This window comes from Pyxicephalus adspersus, chromosome 12, assembly GCF_032062135.1.
Source record: "Pyxicephalus adspersus chromosome 12, UCB_Pads_2.0, whole genome shotgun sequence".
Classification (NCBI taxonomy): domain Eukaryota; kingdom Metazoa; phylum Chordata; class Amphibia; order Anura; family Pyxicephalidae; genus Pyxicephalus; species Pyxicephalus adspersus.
Window position 1 is genome coordinate 33,217,498 of NC_092869.1, and position 23,012 is coordinate 33,240,509.

The window sequence follows — 23,012 nt, forward strand, 5'->3', positions numbered from 1 at the left end:
GGTGTGAGTAAGCAATACTGGCAGCTTCACTGTCCCCTTGATATCATGAATTGTACAAAAGGTAATAATTCTACATGTAAACTAAAGTACAGAAAAAAATATAATATTAGCTCATGACGCCGCATTGCCATGTAGCAGCTATTTTGAATGTCTAAGGCTTCTGAATATGAGGGAGCATGTGATCTTCCTCCAGTATATCATAATCAGGTTTCAGCCCAATCAACAGCCGTGTACACTATCAGGATGAATTAGAAGACATCATTTGCCATGGAGCTTATATAGAGTTAGGACTACAAAAATGTCTCTAAAAATATGTGTGCAATATTTCATTACAGATCCCCAAACCAACACCAGGACATTGGTACTGGAAAGAAGACACCAAGACCCTTGAATTTTCTAGGTAATATTATAAGCTTGTGTTATAGCCATGGCATCATATATAATGGAGTTGTATATTTAATGAGTTCCGGGCAACAATGCATTGGAGGTATTTATTAATTAACACTCTGATATATATACTGTATATATTTATTTAGCTGTTATTTTACTATAATCAAAACCCAATTTTTTAAACTTGCCTACCCGTCTTCCTCTGTCTCCCAATACCCTCACTACTTCCCACCACTACATATCTTCCCCCCTATTGTCTGAGACTTCCTTCACCTCCTAGATTGTAAGCTGTTCGAGTCAGGGTTCTCCTGCATCACTGTATGTTATTTGCAACCTCTATTTATTGTACAGCGCTGCATATTATGTTGGAGCTATATAAATCCTGTTTATTAATAATATTAATAATAATAATTTATTCATTTTCTATCATGCTCTGTGTGCTAGCTGATGTGTCAGATCAGGTTGGCATTGGGAGTTTTTGCACTGGCTAGCACATTTCTGACTGCACATCAGTATGCTATATGTTGTTTTCTTTTTCTATTACATTTCTTTCACACTAGAAAGACATTGGTAATTCTACAGCAATAGCTAAAATTCGAGAAAAATGGGACCAGTAGTGATTAATGCAGCGCTTGGCTTGCAATTACTTTGAAATCTGCAGGGCCCGTTGCAATTATGCATTTTACAGGACCAAACATGAAAAGTGAGTCATATGAGTCAAGGACTGTTATTAATGGTTCAATATTTACATGAAAGGCTTCAACCAATCTATGTTCAACTGGGCTATGGGCACCTTTGAACTAAAAATTGTGGAGACTCCATGAACCATATCTACCAGCTATAATACAGGCTATTGTGTCTGTGTATGGTTCTGCAACATTGGTCTTCCTAAAATATAATAAAATGCTCCCATTATTGGCTTCTGCACAAAAGTAAAAAACATAACTTGTGAGCCATAAGTTGTGGAGAGAGGTAAATATTTGTTGCTGGGTAGGATCTGGGGCAAATCAGAACTGTAGCTAACTTTAAAGAGGACCTGTACTGTGGTTTCTGTGCCCAATAAGCCATGCTCCCTCCAAAAATTCATTTTTATTACCTGTTGGTAACAGGGTGACATTTTTTTTACTACAGTGAAATCAGGCAGCAGACATGCCATGGTACAAGCAGAAATTAGGAGCTCATTGTATGAACAGATTTTTCTCTGTACTTGCTGCATGTTTAAAGTATCATATAAGGTCTTAATAATCCAGGTACCTGTATGAAAGGCACATAGGTTGGTACTTATCTTGCCACCTAATCCACTATATTCCTTTGCTGTCCCTCAGCAATCATTTCCTAAAGTCTGCCAGGAAGCTTTCCAGGAATGTTGATCTGTATTCCCAACAGAGTTTTTCTTTTCCTTCTGCTGACCTCCATGTCCCTCACTCCTGTGCTGCCTAAAAGCAATCCTTCCTGCAAGAAAATTACATTTACCTTCATCTACCTTTACCCCCTTATTGCAAATAATTTTTTTGAACACTTAGCATTTTATTTACGTTTCTCCCTAATTCTTCTCCTAGGTGAGGGTGATGTGACCCCCTGCTGTCGAAATAATTTTTGGGTAGGGCAAACTTGGCATTTTCTCCAGGGCCTCATTGGAATGAATGGCAGTGCAATGCTATGCATTTGGTACCCCCACTTTTTATTTTCCCATGGTCTCATTTTGGCTAAAACCATTCCTGCCCAGCTGGTACCTCAAATCTTTAAACCTTCTGGGACTTAAGACATGTTATGCCAGAAGGCATTGGAAAATCATCAAAAGCAGCGAATCTCACAAATGTGCAGCAGTGCATCAGCAATGTAATATTGGAAAGTGATAGCGGCTCCCAAAACCTATATGATAGCACAGGCCCAAATCTTTATTAGGGGAAATTCATTTGGGAATTCTGAATCAGTTTGGCTTGTAAGTATGTTTTTCTGGATAGCAAGCCAAGAGAGGTAGGGGCTTATGGCAATTTACCTTGGCTGTCTTCTATACTCTGCATCTACTGGCATGCCTAATATACTGTTCCTGCACAACTGTTTTTGGGACAGCTAAACATTTACCCCAAAGGAGCTGTGTTTTGGAAATGAAGTCGTGAAATGATCCGTTCTGTAAAACACAGAATGAACAACAGAACTATTATCCGTACTGCAATATCGTTCTTATCGGAATATCTGCTGGAACATATGAGCTGCTCCGCTTCGCCTTATTCATTGGTCTATTTTGCTGCAGTGACGAGAACATTGGAGAATTTTTAATATGATATTATCTTGGCACTGGACTGTCTCAGCTTTATATGTGTTGTATTTCTAGGAGCTTAGCCTGACTGGATGAGACATGCCAGACCACAAAAGGCCATAATTAGATACTCATCTCATGAGATGTTACAATAGGCAGCTTGCTGAAAGCTGGTGATATCCAGGGACAGGCCTAGGAAGATATTTTGTGAGCTCTGGGAAATGCCAGGATCAATGTGACTGTTTCTGAGTTGCTAGGGGTACATACACACTTACTTATAGGTGCATATACTACAAGGTCATTGCCTCATAACCCCATTAGGAGGGCATGGACTGGAATAGACATATTCCTACCCAGGGCCAATCACACATTCAGATGTACTTCGCTGAACTTGGGTTTACATAAATGTGTATATATCACAATATTCCAGAGTAAAGAGTACCTATCAGCATAAATACTAGATATGGTAACATTATACCCTTAGCTTGTACATCATATTGCCTTTGCTAGAGACAATAATACAAATAATATTAGATGTATATTTATAAATGCCAAGAGTCATCCAACTCTTTCCAAAATTTGCACATGTTCCACACTGGGATTAATTAGAAAAATTTATGAATTTTGAGTACAAGGTTGATTCAAACATTTTCTAATTGACTCTAATGTAAAAACAATGTACAATTTGGGTAAATTGTTGGGTGAATCTTGGGTGGAAACATTTATAAATAGATTCCATAAAGTGTAATGGTTTGCAGTGCGCTATGTAACTGTTGGGGCCAAGTGGTAAAGTCCCAGAGCTTTCTGGTACTTTCTGCAGGCTTGCATTAAAACTCTTGTGAAGTTCTTTAAAAAAAACTTTCATTATCATTCATTTTATTTGCATAAGTTGATGTTTGATAAGAAAGTTGAGTTTTGGTATTAAAGAGGTGGGTTCTATTATTCAGTTTGCAGACACTGATGTGTTGGTGACGCACTGGACACCAGTAATAAGGATAATCTGCAGGAAGGTAATGAGGGCAGATCTCTGTAAAATGTGAAACCCAGCAGAAGTCACCATAATAAAATAAAGTAACAACAATGTTTGATAAGCCTAGTTATTAATTATTTACCAAGTAAATGATAAGCTAAAGGACATAAACATCTTTAAGCAAACACTGCAAAAACAAGTTAGGAAGAAAAGACCTAATATACCAACTAGGTAAGTAGAACAAAGTAGAGAGTTACTGGCATACAAATAAATTAAAAGGACATTTCAAAATATACAAACGTCTAAACACTACAAACTATAAAAATGCCAAACAAGCTGCATAGGGTCACAAAACATATAATGAATAATGTATTCAATAAAATGCTATAAGAAATTATTTATGGACCCGACGCGTTTCGCGGCTACAACCGCTTTTTCAGGGGATTTATTAGCAGAACAACGCATACAAATATCCAAAAGCCAAGATGATGATCAGATCCAAGTGTGTCCAAAAGTACAAACAGGACAACATCAATAGAAAACACTGAATTTGGTGTCAGCATTATAAGGTCAGGCTGATATTCCACAAAAATTCCAACAGTGCATTTATGTGGACAAATTCATTGTATATTACTGGAGATTTAGTCCGATCTGACACAGCATCAGCAAAATTAACAGAGCCAAAAGGCACCCTAAGTGATAAAGTTGATATACTTTAGATTATACTGACATTTTATTTCTTGAAGTTAGAACTTGTATGTATGTAACTTATAATGTTTTGCTGCGCCCTTCGGCTCTGATGAAGAAGGACTGGTGAACCTCTGAAACAAGTTGGGTACGCTTTTGATTATTGAATAAACAAATGGACCTATCCAGCATCCTTAACACATTGCTAATTTCACCAGCTTTTTATTTAGACTGAGAGAAATGATTTTATGAAACTCCAATCCTATGATCTTCACTGGCTGCTTACCATATATGTGGGGTGCATGCAGTGAGCGTTGTGTTGTGCAGTGTAACAGTGGAGAGTGATATCTGTTCTCTGTTATAATTTTCCCCCCAAATAGCAAAGATGCTCAAACCCACAGCACATAATTATTTAATTATTCTAGAACTGTCTGTGCAATGTAAGGTTGTTTCTGCTTGGTAAATGCCATTGTACTTGGCCCGCTGCTGTTTTTACATAAGCCTGACATATCCTTGTATAACTAATTTGTTCTTCGCATGTTGCAGAAACATGTATAATATTAAGTTGACATAGCGGTACTTATTATGACTAATATAAACTGCAGAACACTTCTGGTGGATAGAGTTGTCTTCATTTCAACTGCTCTGATATGTTTTAAACTCATCTCATACATACATAGTTGGCCCTTGCACAGCCTTTTTTACATCATAGGGAATCTGTATAGCTCTGTAACAATAGTGGGAGTTAGTTATAACTGGCATGACTGTTAGGTCTGCATTTTCACATCTAAGTTTCTCATTCAGTAACTGCATTTGCACCATTTTATTTTAGAACAACAAATGTATCATTAAGAAGAATGCCAGAATGCCCAGAACATGAAAAAGTCCCCAAATCCCCCAAGCTAGGAAGGATTCCAGACAACAGATGTGTGACCCTAGATGATGTCAAGCGTAAGTTTTTTTAATATATGTACAATAATGTTTTAATAAATTTGATGCATTCTACCTTACAGATCTTGCATGTTTTCTGAACAATTGTTTGTGTTATTATAAAGTCATTTTTTTGTAATTCTCACATTTTACATTTATGTTCTATTTTCCTTTTTTTTTTGGTTATTCCTTTTGTAGTTGAATGTTTATTTCCCATGGCATTAACTTTGCACAAGGGTTTTAGTGCCAAAAACAATTGACACAAGTTGGACCCTTTTATACCTGGTCCCTAATTTTGACTGAACCAATAAACTTACAACTAAAGGCTTCTGTATAACAGTCTAATCAAGTCCCAAGTCCAAGTATTATGTCATGCACAATTCTCATAACAAAAAAACTTCCTTTATATAACCTGACTGAGCCAAAAACAGCTTAATTTGGGCCTCACACGCTTTACCTCCTTGACACTGCAGGCCAGTAACAGAGTTTCAGTAACAGATGCTGAAATTCAGAAAGCAGTGGATGGGACTAGGACATTATTGATGATGCTGAAATCCACATCCTCTGCAACATGTTTTCATACCACTGAATTGCAAACAGACACACAACCATGAGAGTGGCAATTGTGCTCTAATTTCAGAAGCAATGCAACATTGTTGCCATAATATTACAGGAAGATTCATTAGGTGGGCTTCAATGCCAGGATCAACAGGAATTTTTGGAACTTTGCAGAGGGAATAACAAAAAAATGGAAGTGCAGATTTACTTATATTTCTTAATTTTTGTGTAGTGGGCCACTATAGTTCTACTAGCCACCTAAAGACTAGTATACAGTATACCCATTCTAACCCCTAAATTTTCCCTAAAACCAATTTTTCCTTACTAGGGAACCATTAGATCCTCTTTTGGGGTTTTATTTTTATCTGTGTCCCAGCTGTGGATATTCACCTTTCAGCCCTACTGTTATAATTAATATTATGAAACAGTAATACAGTATTTATATAGCGCCAACATATTACGCAGCGCTGTACATTAAATAGGGGTTGCAAATGACAGACAGGTACTGACAATGACACAGGAGGAGGAGAGGACCCTGCCCAGAAGAGCTGCTGTTGTTCCTCTCATCAACCCCAGCAAAACTGCAGAAAATAGTAGTGGGGTAGATGTCTGTGGGAGGAACCACAGCTGCAAGTTGTTGATTAGTAGATCAGCACATGAAGTTGTTGATTAGTAGTGGTGCCTGATTTCTTTCAAGAGACTCAAAATTTAACTTTCTGAATAGTATAAAGCTTCTGTTTTTACATTGGTATACCAATCTGCTTGGTTGCCCTCAGACAATAAGGGAAAGAAATTTATGAGCTGGGTCCAGCCTTATTAAACAAACTCCTATGTGTATTATTTGTCATGTAGTGGTAAAATTAATTTCCTTCCCTTCCAGGTGTAGCTCTGAACATGCTGGAGGAACATGAAAGAATATGCATAACTTCATTTTCAATGGCGGCAGGGTAAGCCCACAATATACCACCTATTTGAGAAATGTAATCATGATTAAGCATAAAAAGCATTCACAATCTGTAAAAATTTCCAACGTGTTGCAAAATCTCTGTATGATCTATGCACCTTGTTTCCTTTTTTTGAGGTCTTTAAGGCAGATCTCTTAGCCCTAGAGCAAGTTCATTATAAGGTATAGACCTTATACCATTATAAGGTATAGATCATGCCAATAACACATTCTATGTCTTAACTATATGTATGGGAGGATAGTATTTTGGAGAGGAAATGTGTTCCAGAACCTGCCCTCCCCATCTCCATAACATGAGACATTGTTTCTCAACATAGTTCCCCCAGAGGTTGTTAGGATTTTCTTGAGCAATGAGCAGTCTGTGCTTCTCAGGTCAGTTACCACTGACACCAATGGTCTTTTTTGGCTATCTGTAAGGGTAGCGACCTTCCCACTCTCCAGCAATGTAAGAGGCATTGTTCCCAATGACCACTAAGCCAATGTACTTGTGTGGATATAGTATTTCTAGCAGGGGCTCCCCAAAGTTCCTTCAAGGGGTTCGCCAATGTTAAAGGGTTGGAAAACACTGACATAGGGGGTAGGTAGGTAAAAGTCCACAAACATGAACTGGGCAAGGCTGAAACACTGCTTGCGATCTTTCAATGCCTTACAGCAAGCTAGGAGTTTTATTAATTTTTGACCAAATAATATTTTTTACCACTCAGTCTTTTAATCTACCAGTCTATACCTTATTGTTGTGTAATGAAGTGACTGCAGAAGAAACCAGAGGAGGACCAGCATTCCAACACGTATATACGTGTCAGATTCTGAAGGCAACAGTTTTATTACAGAAGAGATGTTTCAAATATTTAATATAGCTACAAAAAAGTAATTTTGTTGCATGATTGGATTAATTTATTGTCTATAGAAAACTAAGTTTTTTTTTAATTCATTTAGAAACCACATTTTGAATGATTTCCTTATGGCTCTGCTGAATTACTTGTCCTATTTCCTGAAGAAGCATTCTGACAAAAAGCCTAAATCTTTGATGTCGTAAGTTCTGTTTCTTTACACATTGTAATCATATGAATCGGGTCTGATGGGAAATTTTTCATCCACCTTTGTAGTAATCAGTTCTTCCGACCCAAAATGTACAATTTCTGGACAACCATTACTATACTAGTTTATCCACAGTAGTGTGGTCTCAATTGACCTCCTATCTTACCAATGTGTCCAGAACTCCTCTTAATATATTTGCATTTTCACCAGTATTAAAGCTCACTTAGAACAAAACCAAAGTCAGCATGGACTGACCCTACAACACAGCATGGTGGTGGAGGAGGAGGAGTTTCTAGGCCCTTTAGTGTATATATGACACAAAAAAAGGTATTTTTCACAATTGCCTGTCCTTTAACTTCCAATGCATATAAGACTTTATGCTTCCCAATAACCTTTGACACCATAGTGACATTCAAATTACAAGGTTTACATTAAAATTGACCTCCATTCTTCTTTCCAGACGGATGATTGTGCTAGAGAAGAAGGAAGAGGCTGACCTAAATATGAAGACAGAGATGGCTCTGAAATACTTTGCTCGCATATATTGTATTCTTGTTCTTGGAGAAGGAATGAGTGATCAGCATCACCTTGGCTGTGGAAAGTAAGTCACCTGTGCAAATGCATTTGTATTAGTATTAGTATCTTTATTTCTACTTTGTACTTTAATAACTTGCTTTTTTGACCGCCATTGATGTGTCTCACATCAATCATGGGTGGGTCATGATGATGGGTTTTGGCAATCTTATTTTTTTTCTCTACCAGCTTTGGCTTATCAGTATATTTGATTTAGGTGGCTATAGAGCTACCTGGTCACCTTTTCAAGGCTTCCTATCTGCAGAACACAGGGTGAGTATGAGGTCTTTGTGCAGGCAACTCAAGTTCCTCTAAATCAAGGAAGTCACATCATGTCTTTATGGTGATGGCTTTGTTAACAGTAATAGTGAAATGGAGAAGGGCCTTCCTCGAGTTATTGCCACCATTTTGGAAAATCACAGTTGTCTGAAATGTCTTTGTATGCTGTAGCATTCACAGTTCAGTTCACTAGGAAACTAGGAAACTCTATAATAATATCAAAAGGTGTCCATGTCCACAAATTATTAGTAGGAAAGTTAGTTGTCCCAAACTTTTGCCCATAGGGTACATATACTGCTGGGAAAGAGTCATTAAAAGGAATATATGCCTATTCTATAGAGGGAAAAGTGCAAGTTTGCTTTAAATGTGTCATGAGCAGAATATAGATACATCCATTGTCATTCTCTCCTTCCACATTTCCTGTCTTTCATACTAGTTCTTTTGACTTTTTTGAGTCACTGATGTCCAACAAGTATGCAAATATGAACTTCTGATTTTCCAACATTTCTTATGTGCATCCTTGTTCCAGATCAGTAACTCAAAATATTGAAACTATTGGATCACCATGTGACCAGCAATATTGAAGCTGGCAATGGCAGCTCCCTCCGTTTTTCTCATGACAGGTTTGCTTTAAGCTTTGCCCACCATCTGCTTTCCATTTTATGCATTCTGTCCAGAGAATAATCCATTGACTTAGTCACAACATGCCATTCCCAGCCTTGGCAGCGCTCCTTGCAGGTTGCTTTGCTTAGATGCTGGCTCATCGCTCAACAGAGTTTATTAACTATTTACATACTTGCCCTGCAGCCAAAAACATAGATCATTTCAGGACAAGTCCTTGCTACTCTCTTTGTTCCCTGGTGAGATGATATTTATGTTACTTGTACCAACACTAAGTCCCCCTCCAAAACTAGTTCCAGTCAGTTCACTTGGACTCCTTGGTGAATAGATTTTACTCAGCACTGAAGACAGACAAGCCCAAACGTAAGGCTTATGTGTTATTATGTTACGTTGCATAGCTGCAGCACTGTTTGCTTACATAGAATTTAAATATTTAGATATCCTTGATAGAAATGAGATACAGCCATCTCCTAAGGGATGACATTTGAACTCCGGGATCATGAAATACAAAATGCACACTGCACAGGAAGCAATATGCAGTCTAATACACACAAATCTAGTATGTCTGAGGTTTATTTTACTTTTAGTAAAGGCTAGCTAAATTTGTGCCCTTTTTCTTGTTTTATAGTCCTGCTCAGCAATATATTACTGATTTCACTTGAATATACCTTATAATACCCTTTTCTGTTGGTGCATCTTGTTCCTACCTTCCTACTCCAGTGCTCTGTGATGGCATAGATAAGTAATAGCACACAAATCCCTATACAAAATTGTAGAACTGAGCAAGAGAGGGGCGTGTCTGACCAAGTCTGTTAAACTAAAAAATGCCCTGGGAATTGTAGTCAGAATCTGGTGCCATTTGACTATGCAGTCAACTATATTTATACACACCGTGCAACTGATACAAAAGCAAAATGAAATTAATACCAGGAAAGTGAAAGCTGTTAGTATAGTGTCTATCTAATTAAATATCTATTTTTGTGACCGCAGTTTGACTTTAAAGAAAATTTCCAGACAATGATAATGTGCTACCACCCTGCCTCGGTTTACTAATGGCCTGAACCCTGAGCTCCCTTACTCATGCAATTCATATAACTGTCTCCATTTCTAACCCATCAGTATACATGGCAGCCCCACTCATGGCAGGCTTGATTACAACTTCTCCATGTAAACAGATTTCACATACAAATTCTACCTTAAAAGTAATTTAATGATTTAACACATATTTACCTGAAGTCTGTTTATATTGAGTGTTGAAAGCTGTAATCAGGCTTGTCATGGGTGTGTCTGCTTTGTACGCTGATGGATAGGAAAATAGGTATTTAAATGGTTTGCAAGGGGAAGACAGCTCAGGGGCCAGTGATGTTTACTTATTGGTAATCAGAAGCAGGGCAATTGAACTAAGTCTAAGTTGGGTGGCATAGTGGGTCAGAGGTTAACACCCTGTCCTTGGCAGTGCTAGGTCCCAGGTTCAAATCTCATTCAGGACACTATCTGCATGGAGTTTGCATGTTCTCCTTGTGTGTGCGTGGGTTTTCCCTGGGTACTCTGGGTTCCTCCAACCTTCTAAAAACATGCAGTTGGGTTAATTGACTTCCCCTCCAAATTAACCTCAGACTGTGGTAGGTACATTAAATTTTGGCCCCTTTGAGGGACAGTTAGTAACATGACTATGGACTTTGTAAAGCGCTGCATTATATATTGGTGCTATATAAATCCAAGTTAATACTAAGTCTACAGAATTCCCACCCTTGACAAATGTAGTCAGCCTTCTCATTACACACATTGGATAAGTTGGATCACAAAGCATATACTTTACATTTCTTAACAAATATTCTCCCGCTTTTACTATATATGCATCACACCCGTAGATTTCGCTGTCTAGGGTGGTCAATTGATGATCTTTCTGTATTAGTAGCACACAGGGTGATTGTTGTTTAGTAAGACTGAATTGCTCACCCCACTTTCCTCAAGTTTTCTAAAGATTCAAAAATGTTTCTTTTATAGACAAATATATTAAAATCTCTTATACATAAACCAAATTAAATTGATAATTTCCGACCATTCTAAACTAACTCTGAAATGATACAGTACTGCATATGTTTTTGTTTAATTATCTTTATTAAATATTTTCATTAACATATTTACTTTACTAGAATATATTTTAATATAGTATTAGTCATTTTATCATTATATTTGTTTATTTTTTGGTTGCTGTTTGTTTTAAAATTATATAATTATAAATCTCATTGTATTTTTCAATTTGTCACCCTTATTACAGTAGCAGAGCATCCTCCACCAAGCAGGATCGCAATTTTTATGAGGTAACAGATTGGTAATATAAGTGTTATGAAATGCTCTAATATCAGACAAATCAGGTAATAGAAACATAGGGACAGGGGTTGCCTTTTTACCACCAAAAGACATCTGACTTCAAAAGGGGTGGATATAGGGAACAGCAAAGTGTGCAGCTGCACTAAGATCCCCATGGGGGCCCGAATTCAGTTCAGCAGGGCCACAGGGACCCACTGATGGCTATTTCGGCCACTGGCCCTCAGTCTTACCCTCACCCCACCTGCCCAGTGGCTCCCCATCTTTCCTAAAGTGTTTACTGCAAACTTGTAAGCTGGCTACATATCTTTGAGATTGTAATGTCTTTCTGATCAAGCCCATTGGTTTAGCAAATTAATCAGAACAGGGATCCTTGATGAGGCTGCTACCTTACGTTCTAGCTTGCAGTACAGTTGATGACAGATCCAAAGCACATTATACAATCAGATTGCATAGCATATGGTCAGCTTTTATCCACCGACAGGCTGAGCCAGAAGCTATGAGAGCATAAACAAACTAATATTTTCAGTGAGCCTCCATCTATCAATAAATGGGAGTAGCTTTTGAAGTAAGCTTCACTATTCTGCTCAGCAGGACATTTGTGAGAGAACTGGAGGTATAAAAATGTAATTTCCTTGAAAAGGCTTTTTCCCATATCAACTTCTAACAGGAAAAGGTAAATGTTTCCATGAGTGGCATAAACAATATTACACCCAAGTGGGTCATGTCCCAAAATACAGAATAGTAATTTGAGTATAAAAAAAGCTTTGATGATTTTTGGCTCTCTCAATGTTCTGTTCTGCTTCCTCTTCTATTGTTCTGTTTATGTCAGGTTTGCATGTCAGTCTACATGCCGAAACTCTTATTTAAAGGGACAAAAGGCTAAATTCACAAAGTTTAAACAACAACCTAAGGCACATTTAATGGTGATTTTTACCTTTACCTATAACAATGATAGTTATTGTGGTATGTTACTTCTGAGAGTTGAACCTAATTTCACAAAATGAAATCATTTTAATGGAATACAGTATCTAGGATATACACTATTAAAAAACTGCCATAAACTTTAGAATGTAGTTTTGTAGAAGAATAGAGGGAATTTTCTGATGATGTCTACATGGCCTGACACCAAATTCATGCTTGGGAAATGCCAGGAAAAATGCTTGGCAAATGGGTTAGTCTGGACTGTACCATGGATCCACTGTGGCATTGTTATCTATAAGGTGGTAGAGCTCATTAGCAAATGTACCAGAGCTTTGATAAATCTTGGCCCCCACACTTTCTTGTATTAACAGGTATAGACTTCAGAACCCAATACATAATCTTACCCCTGTACAAAGCATTAGTCAGACCTTACCTGTAAGGATAAAGATAATGTGGAAAATATATTGTGGAATTGGAAGGAGTACAGAGAAGGGCAACTAAACTAATAGGAGGAATGGAGGAGCTCAGCTATGAAGAGGATTAGCTGAATTGAATCTTTTCTCCCATGAGCAGAGACATTTAATGGGAAATGTAATCACCCAATATAAATATTTAAATGGTCCAAAGAGAACTCGCTTCTGTTACCATTCACCCGCAGATCATCTGTCCAGTAGCTTCCTCAGCCTTCCTTTAGCTGTGCAGCCTTTCTTAAGCATCCCCTGCACTTACTCTGAGGCTGTGCACAGCTGAAGAGGAATTCAGAGTATGTGTAGCAGCCAATGAGCAGAGTAGTTCCTGGTCCCAACCTTGTCCTGCTATTGGCTGCTAGCCTTATTTATACCTTCCAGATTCTTTGGTCTAGTTGCTGGATCCTCAGCCTTGTTACCTGAGACTTGCACAGTTACACACTTTAGTGCCTTTTTGGATTCCTGACCTTGACCTGTGCCTGGACCCTGGACCTTGGCTATGAGTGTCTACTACTTGACCTGTGCTTGAACCTGAAGTACGTGTGTCTGCTGCCTGCCCTGACCTGTGCCTTGATGTTGACTATGCTTACCTGCCGCCTGCCCTGACCTCACTCTGCCTAGTCTTTGCCTGTCACTGTCATCTTACTCAGCACCTGATCTTGGGTATCCCTACACTGGAGCCCTCTGTTCGCTGGCCCCAGGTGGAGAGAGCCTGAGGGCTGTGACCTGGTGTTCTCTCTGAAGCAAAGTAGTCTGGTGGCCACTAGGGTCGCTGGCCCATCCTACAGTGGGGAGCAGACTGGGAGACACTTACTCCAGGTAATACTGTGCCACCTGCCAGGATATGTAGCCCTAACAGCCTCACAATTCTTCACTTTAAGGTCAATGCAAAGGACAGGGGAGCCCTCTATGCATGTGCAAGAAAATATTTAATTTACATCTGCATACAGAAAGGATTCTTCAAAAAATGTTGATTAAACTCCCTCAGTCATTTTAGCACATTCTGTGGGCTGTTTTACAAAAAGGCTGGATATACTTTGAGATGCACAGAATTTAACTGGGTTTTACATTTTTAAAGGAATGACACTAGAGACTCTTGAGAATCTGATTGCCTTGAGGGATCAGGAAGCATTTGATTTTTTTTGTCTTCTCTGTATCAAGTGTGAGTTTCTGTCTAAAATAGACAGGTTGTCTAGTATGTTTATTTCCATTGTGGCTGAACTTGGTGGTCCTTTCAATAAGACTTTATTTTATTGGGACCCAGTCAACAAAAACTTTAGTGAATGTAGAGTCTAATAATCACCTTCTCTATGAGAGAACATAACTGGAAGCTTTGGTGTGAACAGAAACGGAGTGCATTTCCCAAATATAAGTGTGTAAAGGACATGCTACAGGGTGGAGCATAATGATGCCTGTAATAACATTGCTTCTGGGCTTTGCAAGCAACAAGTACATTCATGATCTTCAGTTGAATTTCAAATTGCAGAGAAATAAAATGTTATAATTAACCATGATTTCTTTTTGTAGAGTCTGTATAACTTCTCCATCAAGGTTGCTTGGGTGGTGTTCCGTCGCAAAGAGCTGACTTTAATACAAGAAGAGGTTGGCAGGCTCCTGCGTTCTAACACATTTAATCCTGCTCTCAGGAAGAGAGATGCCCCATCAGTGCCCACCAAAAACCTGTCTGCAGAAAGAACATCTAAGAAAACTGCTACATATACAGAAAACAGGTAGAATGTACTGTGGAACCCCATGTATACAATGTACTGCATTGTTTCTCTACCTTTATAACATGGGGGAACCCTTGAAATGACTTTCGGGTCTTCAGGGAACTCATGATATAACTACTATATACAAAACTCACACCACATTGGCTTAGTGGTCAAGAACGTGGGAAGAATGTCTCTTAGATTGTTGGCCAGTTGGAAGGCTACCACCCTTACAGATAGCCAAAAAGATCATTAGTGTCAGTGGTTACTGACCTGACAGTCACAAACTGCCTATTGTTCAAGGAACTCCTAGCCACATCTGGAAGAACCTTTGGGTTTCACGGAACCCTGGTTGAGAAACAGTGATGTACTCCATTGCCAAATGTTTGGAAGAGAAGCACCAACCTTCTAACCTAATTTTAAACAACTACGGAGGTGATGTAGTTTGCTTTTATTGGCATATTTACCAGTAAATAGGAGAAGTTCATTGTGAGGAGTAACAAAATATTTAAGTTATAAATCAGATGGGTTGCTTTCATGTATTCCAGTGGTCATTTTGGACAAGACAATATAGTAACTGGAAGCCAGTTCTTGTTAATAGTAACACCTTGTCCATCTTAGCTTAGTGAACAATAAATCAATGGCCTTGCACACCAAAAAATATAGAAAGAGGAATTCCTGGAGAGAACTTCTAAAAAGAGCCAATACAATTTATTGCATCTTGTGGCTTTGTAAATATGTAAAATTATAATGGTCTGGGTGATGCTGAGACACTGCTGAGATGATGGCAGTGCTCCATCACGGTGATAAAAACTGGGAAACATTTTTCTAATTAAACCAAATATTCTATCCAGCTTTTTTTATATTCAGTGTGCACTAACTATATTACTTATTGTGCAACAGAAGGAATCCGACCAAGCAGCGTGCTATTCATGATCTTATCACCCAACGTTCCCCGGTCCTCACATCCCTGATCCCATCCCCCAAGGACAGAGCTCGATATTTATTCCAGCCACATAAGTTTCACCCAAAAGCCAGCACAGAGACCTTCGATATGAACACCTGGCTGGAATCAACCACTGAGATCTGCACACCATGGTGAGTGCTACCCCGCCCTGAGAATATGCTGGACCATCTCCAAACCACCTAGTACAAAGCACAATCAGTCAGAACACATTTACGGCTATTTATTTTGCCACGCCTAGCTTCCCTTAAAGATTTTCTGCACACTGATATTTTTTTTTACCTGTTTTATATGCAATACATTTTTCTAATTTCTCCAATTCTGCCAAATAAAACTGATAGGGAATAATTATGCAAACTTGTGCTGTGCTGATGTCTGCTAGTTAAAACATGTATTTTGAGTTATTACAATTTTTACCTTAAAGGGGAACTTTCATTAAAAAAAAAAAAAATTACCTTCACTTAAAAAGCCATTGATCCATCTATAGACCAAGCCCAGCAAGTCCCACGCTGCCTCTTGGACTGCGCAGGTGCAAGATTGGGTGATGTGTCTTCCTCCCATTATAAAAAGAAGAGTGCAATCTCGCTGCCTATGCGTGGGATAGGGCACTTTTTTTCACATTAGTGGAAAGCCCCTCAATGACGCATGCACGATTCCAGGCATGAGCAGACATATAAAAAAACATTTTTTTTTATTATGTAAAGGGAATAGCCACCCGCTTTGACATGTTTCAAGACCCTAAAACAATAATGTAATGTATTGCAGTTTACCAGTCCTTAGATGTGGTGGCTGTATTAGTTTTTTTTACAAGTTGCTCTTTTTTTTTCAGCTGGTGATTGTGCCAGTAGTACACACCTGTCCTGGCATAATAACACTCAATGGTCCTTCTGTATCAGGATTATAGAAAAAAACTAAGGCTTGGGAACTTCGCCATTCTCCCAGTGTTCACTGCAGAGGGGAGTGGTTCTGTAGTGCCCAGAGAACAATGTAATTGAAAAGAGCCAGCACAGAGATTACATAAGGGGTCAAATAAGGGAATCTCATTGTTGAGACCTGTACAGACGTCAGATACCAGACAGATCGTTTCCTGTGACACATGAAAGAATGAGTGTTGTACACACAGTGTCATTCTGTCCAATGGAGTGGAGATGGAGGAGGACAAGCGAGCTATCATTATTATAGATATTTGTAAGTTAGCTCATAGGGGTGGGCTAGATTAGCTAATACAATGCTAAACTTCTCAAAAGCTCTTGTGATAGGATATCGGTCACGCAGGAAGGGTATTGCTATTTTTTCTTCTTTTAATAAAGCTGACTCTTAAAATTGCATTGTGAAGAAGCAGTAAAGCACAATCATTTTGTAGTACTACTCTTGTATGTTGTGCATATGTGTATAATATAATAGGAGCCCTCTTTTTAGCTGTATATAGATGTACTTTGAACAAACTGCTAGTAGGCTCCGGCACCAGGAGTTGACATAGCAGCGTGCTAAATATCTCATTACACTGGGGCCCTGGACACTCCTCAGCCAGCAGGGTCCCCCAGGAAACTTACACAATCTTATATCCAGTGTCTGGCTTGCACAGCCCAGCTATTCTTCCTTTGGTGCCAGGCTAAGGAAGCATTGTGCATGTCCTAGTCTGTGACAGGTGAATAAATTCTCTCTGCAATCCCTGCACCTCCCAGGGTGCAGGATTTTGCTTTTCTACTCCACAATGAGTGTCAAGGGGACCTCTAGTTACTTCTGCACTGGGTCCCCATTAGTCATTTTTGCACAATGGCCCACTATTGGCTGCTTCCACCACTGTTCAGCTCCACATAGAGCTTGATGAAGCCCTATAGCTACTTTAAAGTAACATTCAGCACTCCCTTTAGGATCTGTGTTCACTATCCCCATATTGAAACTAAAGCGTTAAAGATTTCAACAGAATTGCTGGAAGCATGTTAGATTTTTTACAAGACTCTGCAAAAACTTGCTGTACACATTGTGAATATACCTAATTTTTAAGTGACTTGTAAATCTAAAATAGGCAATAACTCTAATTTTGTATATTTGTAAATTATTTACATGCTTTTGTTTTGTTTTTTTTTGTGTATCTGTGTTTGGAGTTAGAACACGTTTAATTCAACATTTAAGTTCAGCATTGTATTTAATTTCACCATTTACAACAATAATGGGTCTGTATATAAAGCAGCGGTTCTGACATGTACCAAAGTATTCTTTGTTCGAGAATCTTCCAGGTTCATATGTTTCAATGGCAATAACTAATTTTCCAGCAGGGAATGTTTCAGTGAATGCCAGATTCACTGCTTATATCTATAAATATAAATAGATCCCTAAAACGTTATCAAAGTTTAAGTAGATTACTGCATTACACAAATGTGAATAAAATATTGACCGTATTTCTAAATTGGCCTATTCTAAGGATCTGAAATCTTCACAACTATATATATCAAGAGAATTTTTTTTAAACCTGCAAGGTAAACAGAGAAGCTTAAGAATTGGTACACTGAGGTTGGCTGCTGATTATTTTTTTTTATCATGTTTTCCCCTAGCCTCTTTAGCTGGTAATCTGGGGATCTGAGAACCCCCAACTTATGTGGGAGAACTATTCCTAAACACACCCACTACAGACTCACCCACTGCAGCGGATCAAGTTCAGATCTGTGTTGGGACTTTAATTGTAAATGGTGACAGCATGCAGAGGGACAGAGGAACTACCACAGCATAGGCTTCCGAAAGTACACTGCCAGTGACCCTGTTAGGTGATTGCTGGATTTGGGCTGTTTTATGTTATTGAGAACGCAGGTTTTTAAGTTTGTGTCCCCTTAAGGGAGTTTTTACTCCTGCTACTTCCTGTTCTTGTAACACCCATACAAGAAATGGGGATGCAGTTGTCATTAGGACATTGGCTAAAGTTCTAACCTTTTGCACTTCTCCCAAAACAAAATATATGTTGCAGTATTTTCTGGTGGTGTCTATTAGTTTTGCTTTGGAACTCCTTTTCTATAACCCAACTTTTAACTTTATATACTGGTCCTTTAACATTTTTTACATATCAAGAGAGAAAAAATTTGATGCATACAAGGCAGAAACATGTTGGGATATGTGCTGGAAGTCAGGTCTAAGGAGCGGTTTGTGAGTGTGCCAGAAATGGTAAAACATGATATGACAAGATATCGGCCCTTCTCACTCATACCACTACTATGTCTTTTCAAACAGGATCGGTATTCTGGGAGAACCAATGAAATTGTTTAACCGGCACAGCCTCCTGCCAGTCGGAGCTGAGGAAGAGGATGAGCTGGAGGTGCAGGAGAAGAAACACACAACATCCTTTCATTCCCCCGGACAGTCTCGCCATCACTCACCCATGCGCCCCACCACTGGCCGCCAGAGCCTGGTCATATCTAGAGCTACGACTGAGGCCGCTTACTCAGACAGCGACTAAGAACTTTTTTTATTTAAAAACAAAAATTGTATAGTAAATTTTTGCAGCTGTTGGATTTTATATTGTATAGTCTCTATATCAGGCTGGTTAGATGTAACCTATGCAGCACCGGGTTCTAGGATCAATTCCCAGCCAGGACACTATTGGAATGAAGTTTGAATTTTCTCTCTATGTTTGTGTGACCCTCTAATTTTCCCCACACCAAGGCAATTGTCCTTGGTATGTGTGGAAAATAAACAGCACAACCAAAATGCAAGGCAAGTTGCCTGCTGCTGGGTGCAATATGGACGCATTAAACCAATAATGAAGAAATAAACTAATAAATAATAAAAAAAATATGTAACTGTGCCAAATGCAATAGTGACAGCCAAAGTCAGTGCTGGGCCTTCCACCAGAATAATGATAGGGCCCTTCCAGCACTTTCCTTACATGATCTCACCCTTGGCAGTGCCAGGGTGTCCATTGACACCTACAAGTCTGTATTGTCAGAATCCGAGCACATAATGACCCAAATCTGCCCAGCATTACCAATCTCTACCCTTAACAGGCACCAATGGTAAATGCCCAAGTACAAAACACCTTCGCATTTCTGGATCACTCCTATCCCTGTGTTTCCAATTGGCCCCCCTTTAATTATCCTTCCATTTCTACACCTTGCACAGATTCTATAAAAAGTGTCCTGGATGTTAAGCTATATCCTCGCTGCACAAATACAGCACTGCTATATGCTGTTCCTGCAGCCTAGACGCATAGAAATGCACCCAGACTCTTCTTTACTAGAATTGGCTGCTCTTTCACATTTTCACAGCTCTTGCTGTAAAGAACCCTTTTCTAACAGCAAGCAGTAAAATCTCATTTTCTCCAGGTACAGTCATTGTCTTTTGCAGTGATCTTAAAATGATGGTCGAGCCAAAACAATGTTTCTTTTTAGAATGGGGGATTAGAAACTCTGTCAAGTTTTTAATGCTATCTGAGCTTCTAATAGATGTATCCTCAATTACTATCCAAAAACATTTTACCAGAGAGGATGTAAGCAGAACTCTATACCTGCAACAAAGACAGACAATACTTTAGCAAAGGAGGGTGATGGTCTGTCTGTATCCCTAGAGCTGTATCCCTAAACCATTGTCACCAGGAGAGGATGTGAGGGTAAATCTCCCTGATGAAGCCACAATTTTAGGTCCCTGGTTGAGTGCTAATGCTTCACTCAGGCACCAATCCCCCAATCTGTCACCATAGACTTCACCTACAGACTACTCCTGCTCAGCCTTGGGAGGCAAATTGGTGTGTCCCAACACTTGGCTAGGACAAGTATACAAGAATAGGTGCCTGTGGAGGGCAAGGATTGACAGACAACCAAGGAACCCTGAAAATAGTTATTCCACTTATAGGGTTTGGGAATGGAAAAAACAAGCAAACTTGAGAACAGTCCATCAACAGTCAGTAGCAGAAAATCAGGAATAAAATAAGCACCCTTGTAATCAGCAAACATGTTGCTATCACGGAGTCATATTAAGCTGCAACTTTTTGCAGGTTCTGGTCTATCAAGGTGCGGGGTCAGGCAAGGTCAAGGAGTTGACCTTCCTACAATACCTACTTCTCCCAGCAGAGGGAGACCAAGTGCTGCTTGAAGAGGTTGCATGATTTTGTTACCAGGAAAAATTCAGGAACATTCAACTGCAAGAAGAAACAACTAATAAATTCAGAGCTATAATATTTTGTGTATATATTACACAGAACAAAAAAAATCTATTTAGGGAACACATAAGATACGTACATTGTCATGTGTACCTACATATTTTTTAGAAATGTTATAGTTTTTTAAATTATGATTGGTATAGAATGTTTTTTTTACATTATTATATTATTTTAGCATAAGACATCATCTTCTCAATTAGTAATTGTAGTATTGTATATGAACCACTAGATGGCGCGTTAATACACTCGTGGAATAAAAGTTCTTGCTCGCTTGGTTGTGGGGACATCTAGTGGTTAACATTGAATAGAACTTCTGACATCCAGCTCTGCACTACAGGCAGCTCTGGTGGTGGTACAGTGTGAATTGACTGTAAAGAGGTTGCTGGCCACTGACTCCATTGGGATGCTTTTTTCCCATTTTTTTCTCTGAACCATTACAGATAAAATCAGCAAAAGATTTGCAAAATGCAGGCATTAATTAGGGTGGTATAAAACGGTCACATGTGCTTGGCTGTTGGGTACATTTACTTTCAATGACAGGATCCACTTTCAATCAGATTGTTTTATCAGATAAAAAGCGAATTTTGCCAATGTGTCTAAACCCTAACATTTTAATGTGTGTTCTTAAAATGGCATGGTCATGAACATAGACCCACTAATTTATTAGAAAGCAGTGTTTGGAATATTAGGCACTATTAAGCAAATTAAATATTATTTAACTAGCAGCAGAGCAAAGTGCCTCAAAAAACAAGCTAGGTAAAGATTTATACCTTTTGACATTTTACAAACCAATTATCTTCTTTTCAGCGCATGGCGGCATAACTGCAGTGTTGATAAATGAACACCAGATGGCGAAGCCTTTGTTTTTAATGCTGTGCTCTGGCGCCGTCTAGTGGCCAGCACTTGGTATGCAAACACTAAAAGAGTAAAATCTCGCGAGATTTAGAGCGGGAAGTGGTCTGTAGCGCCGCCGTGTGTAGGCCCTGAGCCGGCTGCTGGCTTTCCTAGCTGTGCCGGTACCTTCTCGCAGCACACGTGTTGTGTAACTGCCAGGATGAGTAGCCGGGTGTGTAGGAACTGCGGCTGTACGGACATTGATGTAGATGCGGCCCGGGGCGATGCGGTGTGTACGGGCTGCGGCTCGGTGCTGGAGGATAATATTATCGTGTCTGAGGTGCAGTTTGTGGAGAGCGCAGGAGGAGGCTCCTCAGCGGTGGGGCAATTCGTGTCCTCAGAATGTAAGTAACCCTTGTACGGGGACAGTGCCAGGGGTATAAGGACTGGTGACAGGGTACAGTGCCCGGGTTGCAGGGACTGGTGGCAGGGTACAGTGCCTGGGGTGTAGGGGGACTGGTGGCAGGTGACATTGCCCAGAGTGCAGGGACTGGTGCCAAGGTACAGTGCCCAGGGTGCAGGGACTGGTGGTGGAGGAACAGTGCCCGGAGTGCAGGGACTGGTGGCAGGGTTCGGTGCAGGGACTGGTGGCAGGGTACAGTGCCCAGGGTGCAGGGACTGCTGACAGGATACAGTGCCCAGGGTGCAGGGACTGCTGGCAGGTGACAGTGCCCTGGGTGCAGGGACTACTGGCAGTATACAGTGCCTGGGGTGCAAGGACTGGTGGTAGAGGAACAGTGCCCGGAGTGCAGCAATTGGTGGCAGGGTACAGGGACTGGTGACAGGAGACAGTGCCTGGAGTGCAGGGACTGGTGGCAGGATACAGTGCCCAGGGTGCAGGGACTGGTGGCAGGGTACAGTGCCTGGGGTGCAGGGACTGGTGGCAGGTGACATTGCCCGGAGTGCAGGGACTGGTGCCAAGGTACAGTGCCCAGGGTGCAAGGACTGGTGACAGGATACAGTGCCCAGGGTGAAGGGACTGGTGGTGGAGGAACAGTGCCCGGAGTGCAGGGACTGGTGACGGTACAGTGCCCAAGGTGCAGGGACTGGTGGCAGGGTGCAGGGACTGGTGGTAGAGGAACAGTGCCCAGAGTGCAGAGATTGGTGGCAGGGTACAGTGCTCAGAGTGCAGGGATTGGTGACAGGATACAGTGCTCAGAGTGCAGGGACTGGTGACAGGATACAGTGCCCAGGGTGCAAGGACTGTTGACAGGATACAGTGCCCGGGGTGCAGGGACTGCTGGCAGAGTACAGTGCCCGGGGTGCAGGGACTTGTGGCAGGGTACAGTGCCCGGGGTGCAGGGACT

General features: G+C 40.1%; 2 protein-coding genes across 4 annotated transcripts in view; both read left to right on the forward strand.

Annotated features, from left to right (window-relative positions):
• Nucleotides 1–21,375, forward strand: part of PPP1R36 (protein phosphatase 1 regulatory subunit 36) — a 22,722-nt gene extending 1,347 nt beyond the window's left edge. Inside the window, exons 2-10 of one of the 2 annotated variants that reach the window (XM_072428402.1) lie at nucleotides 336–400; nucleotides 5,140–5,258; nucleotides 6,676–6,742; nucleotides 7,696–7,791; nucleotides 8,258–8,398; nucleotides 11,552–11,594; nucleotides 14,520–14,722; nucleotides 15,605–15,799; nucleotides 18,888–21,375. In XM_072428402.1, the coding sequence (XP_072284503.1) occupies nucleotides 336–400; nucleotides 5,140–5,258; nucleotides 6,676–6,742; nucleotides 7,696–7,791; nucleotides 8,258–8,398; nucleotides 11,552–11,594; nucleotides 14,520–14,722; nucleotides 15,605–15,799; nucleotides 18,888–19,113 (1,155 nt within the window). In that variant the 3' untranslated portion in view covers nucleotides 19,114–21,375. The remainder of the gene's footprint in view (nucleotides 1–335; nucleotides 401–5,139; nucleotides 5,259–6,675; nucleotides 6,743–7,695; nucleotides 7,792–8,257; nucleotides 8,399–11,551; nucleotides 11,595–14,519; nucleotides 14,723–15,604; nucleotides 15,800–18,887) is intronic. The other variant, XM_072428403.1, reaches the window with a different exon arrangement.
• Nucleotides 21,376–21,753: 378 nt separating this feature from the next.
• The window catches only part of BRF1 (BRF1 general transcription factor IIIB subunit), a 211,291-nt gene continuing 210,032 nt past the window's right edge, over nucleotides 21,754–23,012 (forward strand). The window contains exon 1 of one of the 2 annotated variants that reach the window (XM_072428607.1): nucleotides 21,754–22,049. In XM_072428607.1, the coding sequence (XP_072284708.1) occupies nucleotides 21,866–22,049 (184 nt within the window). In that variant the 5' untranslated portion in view covers nucleotides 21,754–21,865. The remainder of the gene's footprint in view (nucleotides 22,050–23,012) is intronic. The other variant, XM_072428608.1, reaches the window with a different exon arrangement.